At 37.5% G+C, this 17,907-nt stretch overlaps 2 protein-coding genes across 3 annotated transcripts in view; one reads left to right on the forward strand and one right to left on the reverse strand.

The window, feature by feature from the left end:
• The window catches only part of Arv1 (ACAT-related protein required for viability 1), a 494,559-nt gene that overhangs the window by 22,685 nt on the left and 453,967 nt on the right, over positions 1-17,907 (forward strand). The window lies entirely within an intron of this gene.
• LOC150084826 (dehydrogenase/reductase SDR family member 7-like) overlaps positions 6,241-17,907 on the reverse strand; it is a 154,085-nt gene continuing 142,418 nt past the window's right edge. For both annotated transcript variants that reach the window (XM_090375571.1, XM_090375570.1), the window contains exon 8: positions 6,241-6,366. In XM_090375571.1, coding sequence (XP_090231697.1) covers positions 6,306-6,366 — 61 coding nt within the window. In that variant the 3' untranslated portion in view covers positions 6,241-6,305. The remainder of the gene's footprint in view (positions 6,367-17,907) is intronic.

Genomic DNA, 17,907 nt, shown 5'->3' on the forward strand with positions numbered 1-17,907 from the left:
GTATGTACTGGAACTTAAGAACAAGTATGAGCTTCTGCAGACTGCTGAGGACCAAGATATCGACGAGGAATATTACAACTTTTTTAAAGTGATAAAGCCCAAGAAACCTATAGGGAAACAGAAATCCAAAGAAGAAAAAATTAGTCAAGAAACACTTGTCATGATGAACCAAAGACGACAAATGAAGAACAAGAAAAACACTGACAGGGAGAAAATTGAGTATACTGAGTTATGCAAAGCCATTAGAAAGAGACTCAGAGAGGACATAAGAAGATTTAACACAAGAAAAGTAGAACAAGCATTAAGGGAAAACAAAGGATTTAAATCAGCAGCCATGAGCAGTAATACAGAAAGACAAATGATACTGAAACTGAAGAATAGCGATGGTGTACTTATAAACAGCAGAGAAGGCATAATTCAAATAGCAGAAGACTACTATAGAGAATTATACAAGGAGCGAGGGAATGATACCAGCAGTGGGGAAGATGGATTGCAAAGTAGCAACACATACGACATACCCGATATTCTTCCTGATGAGGTAGAACATGCATTGAAGAAAATGAAGAATCGGAAAGCCCCGGGGGAAGATGAAGTTACTGTGGAGTTGTTAAAATTGGGAGGAAGAGACATAACGCAAAAACTGGCAAGGCTCTTCACAAAGTGCATTAGAAAAGGTGCGATGCCTAAGCAGTGGAATAATGCAATCATAGTTTTGCTGCATAAGAAAGGAGATAAATCAGAAATTGGAAGTTATAGACCAATTAGCTTGTTATCCCACATCTACAAGTTGTTCACAAGGGTCATTACTAACAGATTAGAAAGAATCCTTGATGAGAATCAACCGAAAGAGCAAGCTGGCTTTAGGACAGGATTCTCAACTATGGATCACCTTCACGTAATATCACAGCTAATGGAGAAAGCAAATGAATATAAAACACCATTATGCCTGGCATTTGTGGATTATGAAAAGGCATTTGACTCCATACAGCATAAGGCAATGTTTCGGGCACTGGAAAGACAAGGCATAGATACTGCATATATTATGATTTTGAAGAAAATATATGAGAGTGCTACATCCTTTATTAGACTAGACAAAGACAGTAGCAAATTTAAAATCGAGAAAGGAGTTCGACAAGGAGACACAATATCTCCGAAGCTGTTTACTGCTGCCCTTGAGGAAGCTTTCAGAAGATTAGACTGGTCGCAGAAAGGAGTCAATGTGAACGGAGAGTACCTAAACCATTTACGATTTGCAGATGACATTGTGGTCATAAGCCATGATCCCAAAGAATTAGAGGAAAATCTTAATCAGTTATGCACAGTTAGTAAGGATTTTGGACTAAAGATGAATATGGCTAAAACAAAAGTAATGATGAACAAGTATGCCACGGAAAGGGAAATAATGATTGAAGGAGCAGTAATTGAAAAGGTGGAGTCATATACTTATCTGGGACAAGTTATTAGCTGTAATAATGATAAATGGCTGGAAGTCAAGAGAAGAATAAATTTTGGATGGATAGCATTCAGGAAATATAGTCACATACTGAAGAGCAATATCCCAGTTTGTCTGAAACGTAAAATAATGAATCAATGTATACTCCCCACAATGACTTATGGAAGTGAAACTTGGGCACTCACCAAAAGAATGGAAGAGAAGCTAAGAACTACACAGCGAAGAATGGAACAAATTATATTGGGAATCAGACTGTTAGATAAGAAGAGAAACACATGGATTAGGCAGCAAACTCAAGTAAAGGACATTCTTATCAAAACTAAAGAACTAAAATGGTCTTGGGCAGGACACATAGCTCGAAGACATGATGACAGATGGACTAAGAAAATAACAGAATGGTACCCAAGAGGAGCTAGAAGAAAACCTGGAAGACAAAGGCGGAGATGGATAGATGAAATTCATGAGTTTTTGAGTAGTAAATGGATGGCCAGTGCTCAAAACAGAAGGAACTGGAAAGTTGCTGGAGAGGCCTTCATCCTGCAGTGGATTGAAAATGGCTGATGATGATGATGAACCCGAGAGAAACATACTAACTGTGTGGTACTACACTCAAGGATATGGAGAATGAAAAAGACATGGGGTAATTGTACAGTCAGATATGAAGTTCTTTGAGCAGTGCAGATGGGCTTCCAGAGCAGGTCTTGGAGTTTTGTTAATGATATATAGGAATTTTTCTAGCAGAGACAAGGAGGTGATTATCCCCCCTGTATAAGGCAATGGTCAGGCCACACCTTGAGTACTGTGTACAAGTCTAGAGGCTTCATTTTAGGAAAGATGTAGAGTTGCTAGAACGAGTACAGAGAAGGGCAACAAAATTGGTGAGAGGAACAAAGGGGTGCTCATACGAAGAGAGGTTTAACTTCTGCAAGTTGCAGCATCTGGACACTAGGCACCTGAGAGGTGATCTGATTGAGGTGTATAACGCGTTGAATGGTTTGAGCAGGCTCAATGCTGATGGGATACCTCCGCTTTCTCAGATTAAGAACCTGAGGGGGCATAGATTCAAATCGAAGAAAGACACTTGTAGAATAGATGCGTGGAAGTTTGCCTTTAGCCAGCGGGTAGTTGATTGCTGGAACCGACTTCCATCTTGTTGTGGAAGTTGATAGCTTAAATAAATTTAAGGCTGAACTAGACAAACATTTGGAGTGAATGGATGGGTGAAATGGAAAGCTGTTTGTTTTTTTTTTTTTTTTTTTTGTCTGATGCCATTTAAGCTTTCTTTCTTGCATCATATGCCTCAACTAATGCTAATACTAACAGTGAGGTAATTTTCCTTTAATGTTCACAACACCAGCTGGCTTTGTTTTCTAGTTAAACAGACCCAGCTGGTTGAGATGCTGAGGATTTTGTTGTTACTAATGGCCTTGCACAGATTCTTCATTTACTTACCAGAACAGAAGACAATCCTAACTAAACAGCCAATATGCTTCATCTTTTTCTCACAATCTTTCTTACATGGTCAAAGTGAGTGGTCCTCTAGGTACCTAAGATCACAACTCGGTGATGGACTCTCTTCCACGGGAATCTTTCTCTCATGGCCATTCTTAACCTTGTGTTATTTGGCATTACAAGAATGCAAAATGGGATGATCTTCAAGATTTCTTTTCTTATTTTCCTTGGTTAGATTACTGTTTCAAATCTTCTGAGTTCAACATTGCTCATCATATAGTGTCAGGAATCTCATCCTTTATCTAAACCTTTGTTTTCCAATGTGATAAGCGTGTTTAAGATAAGGATGTTGCATATTGTAATTGCATTGTATCCAAATCTCCAGGTTCATTTTCTGCCTACACCAAAGCTTGCAACAATTGTAAAGCAGTTATTAATCAGTTCAAACTAGATTTTGAACAGGCTAAGATTAGAAAATTTGTTCTTGTCCAAATAGTAGTTGAGCATTCTCGTCTCTTGCCAAAGTTATTGGCCACAACTTTTGGCCATCTCTATTCCTGCCTCTGTCAAAACCAGATGGTTTTATTGCCACTTCAGCCAAAGATAAATCTGACCTGCTAGCACCCTACTTTTCTTCTAACTTGTGTACTGATGATCTTGGTAAACCATTCCCAGCACCCACCATTTAATGCCTCCTGTGGTCTTCTGTCAAAAGGATGCCAGAAGGATTTAGAACATTCAATATCTGTCTTCCTGAATTTACTCCTGTTCTGTGTTGCTGCTTTTCACTTTCTTATTACAAGGTGGTTTCCCTTTTCTTAGAAATTTGCTCAAATCCAGCCAGTTCTTCCATTGACTGCAAATCCTACCCATAGTTTTGCTGATGATAGCACATTGCATTCCACTGTCCAGCTTGAGAAACATTGCCCTGCTCTCGAATATCCACTACCAATTCCTTTAATGATGGTCTGCAGGTAATTCTCCAGTGGGGCAATGATAACTTAGTGATTTAATTCTTCTAAAACTCAGTCCTGTCTTATATTTCGCAAAAAAGATTCTTCTGCTCCTATGCTTATCTTTGATGACATTCCGATTTCTAGGCAAGATCAAATATTTCTATTGGGGAATACCCTGACTTTTAATCTGTCTTGGCATAAGCACATTACAAATATTGCTTCCTCTGCATCTAAATAACTGGGTTTTCTCTTTTGCTCTCAGATCTACTTTCCTTCCAAACAGCTGCTATTCACTCTCTACAAATCTCAAATCTGCCCTACCATGAAATATTGTTCCTACATCTGGGGCGGCACCCCCAAAACCTCTCTTAAGCTTCTAGATTCCATTCAAAAGAGGGTAGTTAGATTAATTAATGATTCATCTCTAACAGAGTCTCTCCACACTGTGTCTCATAGATGTTCTGTTTCTGCTGCATGCCCTTTCTATAGATACTTCCACAGGCACTGTTCTTCTGAATTGGCTTCTAAAATTCCCGCTCTCTCTCTCTCTCTCTCTCTCTCTCTCCCAAAGCAGTCTGAACACATGCTGCAACCTGTCAACATCCTTTTACTGTTCACCTGGAAACGCACAGAACCAACTTTGCTTCTTCCTCATTTATTCCTTCAACTGCCGTTTTCTGGAACAACCTTCCATCTTACGTATTTCAAGTCTAATGTCAATAAGTATCTTCTTTCATCTTCTCACTGTCCAAAGCCATACACGGCACTAAGTACTATAGTTTTTGGGGTTTTAATAAATAAAAAAAAAAAAAAGTACCTCATGTCATAGAAGTAATGCTTCTCTGGTAGAGAAGACAAATGTTACTTAATCTCAGTGAGTACTACCAACAAGACGGCTATTTCAGGACTGTTTGGTCCCTCATCGGTGAGTGAGTGGTGATTCCACTGCACAACTTCGGTTAGTTTACTGTGTATAGAAATGCTGCTACTGCACTAACTTATATGACAGTAAACTCTTCTCGCAGTATGAGGCTTTTTAGTCCTAAATTCTGTATGTATCAAACTACAGCCCACTTGGCATTTCTCGTATCATCAGCGTATAAACAGATGTGGGGCCAAATAGTCCTCTGGCTATTTAGCCTTGCATCTGTTATACCCCGATGGTGAATAAGTAACAACAGTCTTCTCTACCAGGGAAGCATTACTTATTTGACTTATAATAAAATAGGCAACTCATTGTGAAGTAATTCACAACATGAGATGTTATGTAATAATGCCACTCCATAAATGATGCTATTGCACTAACATATGACAGTAAAGTGTCATAATTTATATCAAATGATATGGATGGCAGTGATGACTGCAATAAGAGATGAATTTTTGAGCATGTTTTTAATGTGTGGATGCACAAGGTTGAAAAATAATTGCAGTCCTTAAATTGAAGACTTTTTTTTTTTTTTTTTTTTGTAATTTAAGAACAAAATGGTAAATATCATTTGATTATTACTTTATAGGTACAGTGCTTGCTACTTCTTGTGATAGTATAATGTCATCAGTTTTATGAAGTCCCAATCAGACATATAATAATACATATAAAATATGCTGTTTAATGTAATCAGCACTTCAGCTTATGTTATAATTTTTTTGGCTTATTGCAGTTTATGCCTGTGCAGTAGAAGTGTTTACATTATTTATTATCTGTTATTGAACTTTGACATATTATGTAGATAGGTGCTGATTTTGCTTTGTACAGTAGTATAGTTTTGGTGTAGTTACTCCATGAAAGAAAGTACTGTATCTGTACTCCTACTAATGTGATGTTTTACATTAGAGCATTAACCATTTTCTGACTCTTGATTTTAATATTTTCTTTATTTGGTTTTAATGGTTTTTATAGATTTCCAGAAACATTGTCACTGTTTCATTTGTATTGATAACTTTCTTGAAGAAATAGTGGACAGTCAAATTAAATTATTTTATATTGTTTGGTTTTAATGTTTTCTTTCTCTCTATGTACACTTTTTCATGTACACATTTCCATTCTACATCAATAAAAAATGCTGAATAGCTGCATTCTTTTTTCTTTGGTTATTGTTTTCAATCAATTATTACTTTATTTGATCCTAAAGTGATCAAAATAAGTAGCATCCACTGTATTTACTATTTCACGTGAACATGTGAACATCATTATAGTGAACCAACAAGAAAAATTTTAATACCATTTTTCCATTTAAATATTTTAATTCAAAATATACATATAAAGAGGCTAATTAATTAGTTTTAATGAATTAAGCTGATTAACTCATTATTTAAATTATGCAACTTAAAAATGAACAATTACAAACAAGGTTTTGTTATATAAATTTCATATACATATCCCTATTATCAAAAATTTCTATTAAGTTTGCAGCATTGGTGGATTTCTAGAAGTTTTTAGTTCATCTTTACCTTCCTTCTCTTACAGCAAACGCTCGTTCTTTTGTATAAAAAAAATTCAAAAATATCCTAAAAAATAAGTTAAGGTTAGTTAATTTCACCTTCAATATTTTAATATAATAGCAAAATAATAAATAAAATAAACAATTCAAAAGATTATAAAAGGGCCCAGTCCCAAGATAAGTTGTTCTATTTGAAAAACCTCATCCCGATTTGATCTATCCTATCCTGAGTCATAAATGAAAAGTTGTCTACAGGCAAGTTCTGGATCTTTATTTTAACTTATTTCCTTTAAGATTTATTAAATTTAGAATTCTATCCACATATGTTTATCGGGACGTAGGTCCCAATACTGGCCATTTTGGGGTCAGACCACTCTTGTCATTCACAAACCTAATCAAACTTTTCCCGTAGTCTCGACCTTCTCACTTGCAGATATGGTGACTATAGATCTGACTACACAGATGATAAACACAAAAATTGCCACAGAAGTATACACAGTAACATACTCTTTTTTTTTATTTTGTTATTTACTATTTTTATTTAATTATTATTTTTAAAAAATCATATTTAAATAACAATTAATTATTATTATTTTGTAATAATTGTAAAAACAATTACCACATATTTGGGATGACAGGATGCACCAAGATTTGAGAAGCAAAATTTCGGAAAAAAATGTTTTACTGTATATATATTTGAAATGTAGACTCAAAAGTAAAGGTATCAGTTTCAGCTTTCATTCTATCAGCTGCATTGCTTCCACATTCTTTGGTATAATTTAACACCACCAATTTAAAGTCAACAGTGCACGAAAACCTCTTCAACCTTGTACTCATTTTGTCAGAACTACAAACTTATAACAAATTAAAACTACTGTATTGCACAAAACACAGAAATATGAGCTACTAGAGAGATGTTAGCCCCCCCCCTCCTACACCACTGGTGATACATAACAGGAATTCCTAATTCTGAAAGATCAATCAAATGATTACTAACACTGGTAATTTGGACCAACTGTGCTGCTTATTGTTACACACATAGATCTCAGTGGAATGAAACAGGGTAAGGTGGGCTGGATTTAGTAGTCAGTGTCTTTCATACATTGAAGGCAGAGGAACATGGCAATTCCCTGTAATCCTTTCTAGAAAAAGGTTTCTAGAATGAAATAGGATTTTATTTCATTATTTTATTTATTTATTTTTTATGTAAACCCCAAACACGAGAGGTATTAGAACCTACAGTACTTAGTACTGTGCTTGGGTTGGAGGTTGAGAAGACGAAAGAAGATATTTGTTGACATTGGACTTGAACTTCTGTAGACTGTAATTTTCAGGAAATACGTATGAAGGAAGGTTGTTCCAGAAAACGGCAGTTGAATGAATAAACGAGGAAGATGAAAAGTTGGTTCTGAGTTTGAAGTTGGACAGTAAATGGATGTTGGCTGGCAGCGGCACGTGTTCGGACTGTTTTGAAAGAGAGAGAGCGGGAATTATAGAAGCCAATTCAGAAGAACAATGCCCATGGAAATATCTATAGAAGAGGCATGCAGCAGAAACAGTATGTCTATGAGACAGCGAGTGGAGAGTGTTAAAGATGAATCATTAATTAACCTAACTGCCCTCTTCTGAATGGAATCTAGAAACCTGAGAGAGATTTTGGGAGCACCACCCCAGATGTGGGAACAATATTCCATGGTAGGGCGGATTTGCAATTTGTACAGAGTGAATAGTTGTTTGGAAGAAAAGTAACACCGAGAGCGAAAGAGAAAACCAAGTTTTTTATATGCAGAGGAAGCAATATTTGTAATGTGCTTGTGCCAAGAGAGATTAGAAGTCAGGGTAATCCCCAAAAGAGATATATCATTTTGCCTAAAAATCAGAGTGTCACCAAAGATAAGCATAGGAGCAGAAGAATACTTTTTGCGAGATATAAGACAAGACTGAGTTTTAGAAGGATTGAAATCAACTAAGTTCTTTTGACTCACTGGAGAATTACCTGGAGGTCAGCATTTATTTTTTGGAAATAAAGGAAGAGTTCTAGTCAGATGAGCAAGACCTCACTCAGTTATGCTATGCAATAAACAATGGTGGCCAACCTTTTCTGTAGCACACCACATATTACATTCAAAATGCATCATGTGCCACCTAGGAAAATATCCATAAGCTATCAGGATCAATTCCCTCCCCACTATTCATGTGCATCAACAAATGTTTTTTCTAACTATATAAAGAAATTAATGCACATACTGAGTGACTGTAAGGTGGGGCCGGGGTTGGTAGGCAGTGACTACTAATTGACTTATGCTAAGCAATAACCAAGGGTGGCCAACCTTTTCTGTAGCATGCCACACATTACATTGAAAATGCATCATGTGCCACCTAGGGAAATATCCATAAGCTGTCAGAATCAATTCCCTCCCCACTATTGTGTCAACAAATGTTTTTGCTAACTATGTAAAGAGATTACTGTATATGATAAGTGACTGTAATAAAAAAAAAAAGTGGTGAAGGTAAAGAAAGCCTGCATAAGAAGCACGCAGAAGTTCGATGAAATTTACTGGTAAAAGTACTTTGCCGTAACGGCATTTGTATTGTTGCTCGCTCGGTAAACAGACGGTGGTTGTTATCGGTCAGGAGTAAAAATTGAATCCCATGGAAGATTGAAACCTTCCGGAAGTGGAGGGGGTAACCACACTTTTTTTCTTTAGAATCACTAAATAAAGTGTTTATTAAAAAAAAAAAAAAAAGGCAAAGGAAGCCCACACGAGAAGCACGGCAATTTTCGAAAAAGTTTACCGGTGAAACTACATTACGAACATTTTTTACAACGCCAGAACTTCCAATATGACTCTGTTCGTGATTCAATTAGTTTAATTAGTGATTCTAAAGAAAAAAAGCCAGGTTAACCCCCCCCCCTCCACTTCGGGAGGATTTCAAGCTCCTGTGGGATTCAACTTCTACTCCAGACTGATAACACCCACCGTCTGTTTACCGAGCGAGCAACAATACAAGTGCCGTTACGGCAAAGTACTTTTACAGGTAAATTTCATCAAACTTTTGCGTGCTTCCCATGTGGGCTTTCTTTACCTTAGCCAAAAAAGTTAGAGAATTTATATTTAAGGTAAATTTAATAAAAGTTAATTAATAATGTTTGTCGTTACAAAATCAATGTCATGTAGAGACTTATGTGTGTTAAATTAATCAATGTCATGATAAGACTTATGTGTGTTAAATTAACACTAAAAAGCGGTAAATACAAACTGTGATTTCCATTGCTTTGAAATTTAAATAATAATTTTGGCATAAAAGTGGGATGTAAACTGTATATTAAAAGAGCTGTATGTGACACAGATGCCACAAGATTGGTCCCCCTTACAACATAGTCAGTTAAAAAAAAAAACCACTTTTCATGCAGCTAGTACGGTGGACCCCCCACTTTACAATATTAATCCATTCCAGAGTCACCATCCTATCATGAAAATATCATGTAAACACATTGTTTTATGGTAATTCATTCCAAGACCTTGGAAGTTGAAATTTTTTCTATATAACTAAGCTATTTATCTCTCTAAAAGGTGATTTTTATAATGGAAATTGTACATATTGATCAAAAAATTGATTTAAACTAACATACTGATTAAGACATAACACAAAAAATCACTTCAAATAAAACATGCAGCCAGCAAGTTTACAAACACTGCTATTGGATGAGAGGAAGGACCATGTGGTCTAGAAGGAGACAATTGTAAGTTCATTCCACTGTAAATTGAAATAAATAGGCGCCAGGTAACATGATCACTGGTTAGTGAAATCAGTTGCTTTAATTTCAGAAAACCAATTCAAATCATTAAAATGCACTACACTTTCATCATTATCACATGTTCGGTTATGATAATCAATTTTGAATGCCTTTGTGATATTTTTCTAAAGCACATTTCTGGAGGTCACTACCACAAAACAATGAAAACAATTTGCAGTTTCTGGTTTATTGGGCTTTTCTGCTAGTGCAATCTATTATAAATGGGTAGTAAACTTGATATCATTGCATTTGCGATAATACCAATAGCTGGAATTCTGAGGATTTTTATGTTATTACAGTGAAATTGTGTTTCCCCTTCCTCGCAATGATATAAAAAACATAAAATTTTCAGAATCTTCTCTTCAAGCTTCGTAAACTCGTTATTCCATATCTCACTTGTGTGTATTGTGTTAGTTGCAATTTGTGCATGCCGTGTTCTTTGTTATTAATTGCTTAACTGTTTTACTGTTTTTAAATTTTACACCCCCCCCCCAAATGTCATGATCAGAAATATCAACTAGTTAGTGTGTACATATTACACTATTAATTAAGCTATGTATGTGAGCATAAATTTATTTTTTACTTTGCTAACCCGTGGAAAACATTCTTCCGATTTTTACATGTCATTTCATTTTGTTAAATGGTAATGTAATAAAGTATAAATTTGTGATCTTTACTTTCATAGCTTGTGGATAATATTTCTCCTCTTTTTGCTCATTACAATTGCCATTTAATAGAATTAAAATTCGATTCGCAAACATCCGAATCGAATTTTAAACAACATTTACCAGGTAAAAAAAAAAAAAAATACACTTGATGGTCTGGCAAATACAGTAACTGTAGGATGCTAAGTGCAAAGTGTGGCGTTGTTATTATTTATTGTTATTTGTTTTTTTTTTTTAAGGAGCATTAGCAACTAAGGCCATATTGCTCCAGGGGAATGTGCGGTGGTCATTCCCTGACCTTTCTGCATCCTTCGCATTTGGTGGGCACGGGTTGGTTGATTGGATTGGATATTTTACTTACATCAGCTTCTATGGCTATAATGCGCCAAGGTGGTGGGCATGGGCTCGAACCCCGGTCTAATCAAGAAGCGTATGCTACGCACTGCTACTCCTGCCCACCTGGCTACGGAGGCGCCAGTGTGGCAGTACATGATCCCAATGGAAGAACACGGCCATGCATTTCAATAATACAATATTATCAACAAAAGGCATGAGGAATGCCTGTAACACAGCCAGTTATGTTTCATATGTCACAGTATTGTTTGTTGAAAAAGTAGGGTCCTATTAGCTGCCTGTTCCATATCCCTATCCATACCATTACTCTCATGGATCTCGTTAAACAAGCATTGCAATCTACACTGGTTGTTAATTGGCTCAATATCAAATTATCTATAGACATGAAATTAAGATAAAACAAGGTTTCTTCAAAATACCGAACAGTGCTCAGCCTGCAGACACCATTCACAGAATTGTGTCCTATGGTTCATGTCATCACTATGGAGCTATTCATAATGATGACATGAAGCTACATTATAAGATGAATGATATAACGATAATGCTCTTATTGAATTCTTTAGAAATTAATATGTGATGAACTGCTATGATGAACACTACTATAAGTAGTGTTCATCATAGCAGTGGCAGCTTCTTCACAGACTTCTTTGGACTTGTCACAATTTGCTGAAGAACTGCTATTGTATTTACTTCATTAGTGGCACTTCTTAGCTTACTGTTATGGGGAGGGGGAAACGTCACAAGCTTTCTGTTCTCTCGAAAAAGTCGATTAATCTCATGATAATTGTGTCAATAGTGTGCCTCTCTGGATTTAAATTCTTTGCAATAGAAACCTGAGATGTCTAAAACTCTCTGCATATATATATGCTAATTCTTTCCTCCAGTATTAGTTTTCCTTCCAAACTACATTTAAATTATAACTGTGAGGATAAATAGACAATTATACACATTATTACTTTTCCCTAACTATTGGGACATCTAGCAAATGTATAATTTACAATGCAATAATAAAATACACAGGGATATCAAGAAACAAGTGAGAACTTGTTTGAAAAGTGAGAACGAGTGTAGCCTGTGCAGACATACATTTTTGCCACTCCTGGAACAGAGAAGTTTTTTCTGATTTATTTTCTGTTTTATTAGCTTAAATTGGCATATTAACTTATTTTATAGAGTAGCTTTATATTCCTATTTACGATACTTAGTTTAAAGTAATTTAGATAGAGATTTTGCAGGTATTACTTAGTATCGGAAAGGGTATCAAATCCACGTGTTGACCATTCGTAAATTGCCGCCAATGTAACACGATACAAAATATCTCGAACTAGATAGCTTAAGCTTAATATAGTATAGTATAGTACATAATATTGTCAATTAATCAGATAATTAATCTTGTTGAAGTTCATTGTCAATTAAATTGTACTTTTAACTATACATATAACGACTTGGGTTACGTAACATAAATAATTAGTAAAAAATAAATAATTAATACTTAACTTGATACGGAAGTTATATAAAGGGATTTCGTAGATAACACTCGTTACTGAAACATAAATATAGCGTTATAACTGTGTTGGGATATAAGTTTAGGATTTTAATTTTGTACTGAAATTGAAATTTTATTGAAATTAAATCAAAATCATGACTCTGACCAGAGCAGCAAAGCAAAAGGCTCAAGCTAATGGGAGTGCTGTGGCTCAGGGGAGAACTGAGGGGGGGCAGTTGCCTCTGAATCACAGCCTATTAAAATGCACAATTTGCTTGATGTTTGTGGAGCAGTCGGGTACGGGACATGATACTGCCATGGGGGATGTCTTTGTGTGTGCGTGATGCAAGGAGTGTAAGGAAATCAGGCGACAACTCAGCATTGTTATGGGCCTATATGAGAGTTTGAAGGACAGGGTGGATGCCCTCGAAGGATTAAAAGTGAGGGGCCCATCAAGCTCTCAGCTGCCCACACCAATGCCAGAGCTTGCACTTGGTCATCATGCGACACAGCAGCCCGCAACGCAGAATGCGCTGGTCCCAAAGGAACTAGTAGTTGTTGGTGATTCTATTGTCAGGGAAACGGGAAACATGTTTGTAAAAAGGATAGGTGGAACAGGACCAGGATATGTCTGCCAGGGGCAAAGGTTGATGACGTTGTAGAGCGGATATCATCTTTTAAGGGCACAAAAGGTGATATAGTTGTACACGTTGGCATTAATGATATTAAGAGTAGGAGACCGGCGGAATTACTTAACAAGTACAGGTCACTGTTGAAAAAAAGTCGTGAATTAGGGTTGAATTTGAAAGTGTCCTCAATTCTGCCCAGACACGATAGGAGGGAGTATATGATGAGAGCCCTGTCGATCAATTCGGCCCTGGAAAGATTGTGCAAGGCTCAAGGGGTAGAATTTTTTCAGCCTAGTCTGTACTTGTTAACAGGAGAGACTGCTTCTACAGGAATGGGATACACTTAAATAGAAAGGGTGCAAGAATGTTTGCTGATGCTATCGAGGCAGTGTTAGGTGGGTCGGAAAACTGGTAGATTGGGGGGGATACAAGGACTAATAGATTAACAGTAGCCACTGGCAGAGGTGAAAGTGATTCTTGCACTGCTTCTATTGGAATGAGCCGCAGCCTGGAAAATAAGATGCAGGATATTTCAGAGACTGCTGGGAATCATTGGGTTACAAGTAAAGACATGGGTTGTGTTACGGTAGCTAAGAAAAAAGAACAGGTGCATGTATACTTGCATGTACACCAATGCTAGGAGTTTAGTAAATAAATTTGATGAATTTGAAGTATTGCTCAAAACATCAAAGGCAGATATTGTGGGGATTTCAGAGACATGGTGTCACACAGATATAAGGAATGCAGAACTGGAATTTGGGGAGTACAATGTCTACAGAAGGGATAGATAGGATAGGAAAGGAGGAGGGGTTATGCTATTAGTTAAGAAATACATAAAATCCAAAGAAGTGAAGCCAGTCGACATTGCTGGACAATGCAGTGTCGAGTCAGTTTGGTGTGACATAAGCATTGGGAGATCAAAATTGAGAGTAGGAGTGTGCTATAGGCCTAATGACTCTGATGAGTATAATAAGAAATTGTACAGGGATATAGTGGGCCAGTAAATCAGAGAGTCTTATAATTGGGGGATTTTAATTTCCCAGATATTGACTGGAATTTGGGGGGTGGTCACTCACACACTAGCAAGGCTTTTGTGGATTTATTGGATGATTGTTTTCTACATTAGCATGTTTGGGAGGCAACTAGAGGGAGTAATACTCTTGATTTGATTATCAGTAGTGATTCTTCATGCATTAAGAATCTGCAGGTAAATGAACCACTAGGTGGCAGTGACCACAGTGTGCTGAAGTGGGATTTACTCAAAGAGGTAACTACCATTAGGGGTAAAGGGAAGGGTTACTGCTTTCGTAAAGGCAACTACGATGAACTGAGACAGTATTTAAATTCTATACAGTGGGACCAACTGATGATGTTACCAACAGCAAATTCAAAATGGGAAGCATTCAAAGAACTTATCTTGGAAACTACTAGGCTTTACATACCAACTTAGAAATATTGTTCAAGGTTTAGGCTTAAGTGGATGTCAGATGAACTAATGAGACATATGGCAGTGAAGAAAAATGCATTGGATACATACAAATTAACATGTAACACAGAAGCCTATGATGGGTACAAGTTGATCTGTAACCACGTTACAAAGGAGGTTAGGCAGGCGAAGGCAGATTACGAGAAATCTTTGGCAAGGGATGCAAAGAAAAACAGCAAAGAGTTCTTTACTTATGTAAACTCTAGACGGAAGGGGATGAATCAGATTGGTCCACTTGATATCGATGGGTCAACTGTTGATGATCCTGCTCAGGTAGCTAACAAACTAAATGAATATTTTGCATCAACATTCGCACATGAGGAGTTATTCAGCGAGGGGAATGCCAGAGGTGTATTCAACTCTAGCAGTAAGCTACAGAATCTTGTAATAACTTAGAGTAAAGTGGAGGAGAAATTGTTGAAGATAAATACAAGAAAGGCACCTGGGGTGGATGGGATCTATCCAGTTATATTAAAGAAGGCAGCAAAGGAAGTAAGCAAACCCTTAGCCATAATTATGAGAGCTTCCTTGGACTCAGGGGAAGTACCCATGGACTAGAGATGTGCAAATGTGACCCCAATTCACAAAGGAGGATCAAAAGGCGACACAAGTAATTGTAGACCTGTTAGTTTAACTTCTGTTCCCGGAAAATTAATGGAGGCACTGGTTAAAGAGGCACTGCAGGATCATCTAGACAAGACTTCAGTTATAGCTCAGACACAGCATGGTTTTGTTAAGGGAAGTCTTGCCTGACCAATTTGATTGGATACTGTGATGCAGTCACAAAAGAACTAGATGCAGGGAATAACTTTGATATTATATACTTGGATCTTAGAAAGGCTTTTGATACTGTTGCACATGGAAGACTGCTGCACAAATTGGAGCAGTGTGACATTGGAGGCAAATTGCTGCTATGGATAAAGGGGTGGTTGAGGGGGACAAGACAGAGAGTGGTAATCAAAGGAAACTGCTCATCGTGGACTGATGTTATTAGTGGAGTCCCTCAGGGTTCAGTATTGGGTCCATTATTGTTTTCTGTATTTATAAATGATATTGATGATGGTATATCAAGCTTAATGTCCAAGTTTGCAGATGATACGAAGGTTGGCAGGGTTGTCAAGGACACTACTGACACTATGCTACTGCAACAGGATCTGGAAAGGTTGAGCAGATGGGCTGAGAGGTGGCAAATGAAGTTTAACATTGACAAATGTAAAGTACTACATATGGGAAACAGCAACTCCAGAGCAACGTATCAACTCTGTGGTACTACACTGACAGTGGTAGAGAATGAAAGGGACCTGGGGGTGGTTGTGCAGGCAGAAATGAAGTTTTCTGAGCAGTGCAGACGGGCTGCAAGAGTAGCTCATGGTGTATTGTCAATGATATATAGGAATTTTTCTAGCAGGGATAAGGAGGTGATTATTCCCTTGTATAAGGCAATGGTCAGGCCACACCTAGAGTACTGTATACAGGTCTGGAGGCCTCATTTCAAGAAGGATGTAGAGCTGCTGGAATGAGTACAGAGAAGGGCAACAAGATTAGTGAATGGAACAAAGGGGTGCTCTTACGAAGAAAGGCTTAAGTTTTGCAAATTACAGTGTCTGGAGACTAGGCACCAGCGAGGTGATCTGATTGAGGTGTATAAAGCTTTGAACGGTTTGAGCATGCTCAATGCTGATGGGATTCTTCCTCTGGCTCAGAAAAATCACCTGAGAGGGCATAAATTCAAATTGAGGAAAGACAGATGTAGGATGGATGTGAGGAAATTTGCCTTTAGCCAGCGGGTGGTTGGTGTTGGTGGAACAGACTTCCATCCCTTGTTCTGGAAGTTGATAGCCTAAATAAGTTTAAGGCTCAGGTGGACAGGTATTTTGAACGAACAGAGGGGTGAAGTGGAAGTGGTTATTTTTTATTTATTTATTTATTTTTATTTTATTTTATTATTATTTTATTTATTTATTTTTTGGCTGATGCTACATAAGCTTGCTTTCTTGCATCAAATGCCTCTTCTAATGCTGATGCTAACAATGTAATAGTTTTGAATGCTTTTTTTTAATGCATTATACCTGCATTGGTGCATTTGGTGTCATTAAACATGCAAGACATGGGAATTAATTATTCAAGCAAAAATGTGAACTCTAGGCATCAAGGTCATTTTGCAGACTTGGTAAGAGCACCCACTTGGTCCCTCTCGTCAATCTTGTCACCCTTCTCTGTACTCAAGGTTCTAGCAATTCTACTACATCCTTCTTAAAAGGAGGCCTCCAGACCTGTAAGCAGTACTCAACGGCCTAACCATTGCCTTATACAAGGGATAATCACCTCCTTGTCTCTGCTAGCAAAATTCCTATATATCATTGACAAAACTCCATGACCTGCTCTGGAAGCCCATCTGCACGGCTCAGAAAACTTCATATCTAACTGCATAATTACCCCTAGGTCTTTTTCATTCTCCATCTCCCTGAGTGTAGTACAACACAGTTGGTACATTTCTGTTGAATCACTGCTACCCATATACAGTACTCTTCATTTGTCAATGTTAAACTTCAGTTGCCACTTTTCAGCCCAGGGACTCATATCTGGTGACTATGGGCTTGGCACACCCAGGGTCCTGAGCTGGATATCATTTTGCTTCTCTTTCTTGGTAATTCCCTTCTACTTCTCTCTCTCTCTCTCTCTGGGTAATTCAGAAATTTTTTTTTTTGGCTTCCTTGCACCATATGGATAATAATAATAATAATGGAGCAAGCCTATGAGAAGCACCACAACCTATACACAGCCTACATCGATTACCGCACAGCCTTCAACTCTGTACCTGGCTAATAGAGACCCTGAAGACCTACAAGTTCAAACTGATAGTGACAAACTTCCTAGGAGCAACAATGGCAAAATGGAGTACCACCATTAAGGTCGAGAACATTACAACCAGGCCAATCCCCCATTAGAAGAGGAATCTTTCAGGGAGATGATCTGAGCCCACTGTGGTTCTGTCTAGCACTCAACCCGCTATCCACCCTGCTTAATGGCAGCAAGTATGGATATAACCTTAAAGAAGGAAGAAAGAACCTGTATACCTTCACCCACATGATGTACATGGATGACATCATGCTCTACGTGGCAACCGAGAAGAAACTCCAGCAACTACTCTGGATCATCGAAGAATTCAACAAGGACATCAGGATGGAA

The sequence above is a fragment of the Mastigoproctus giganteus genome, chromosome 6 (genome assembly GCF_048544385.1).
Source record: "Mastigoproctus giganteus isolate SK-2022 chromosome 6, ASM4854438v1, whole genome shotgun sequence".
NCBI classification, from domain to species: Eukaryota; Metazoa; Arthropoda; class Arachnida; order Uropygi; family Thelyphonidae; genus Mastigoproctus; species Mastigoproctus giganteus.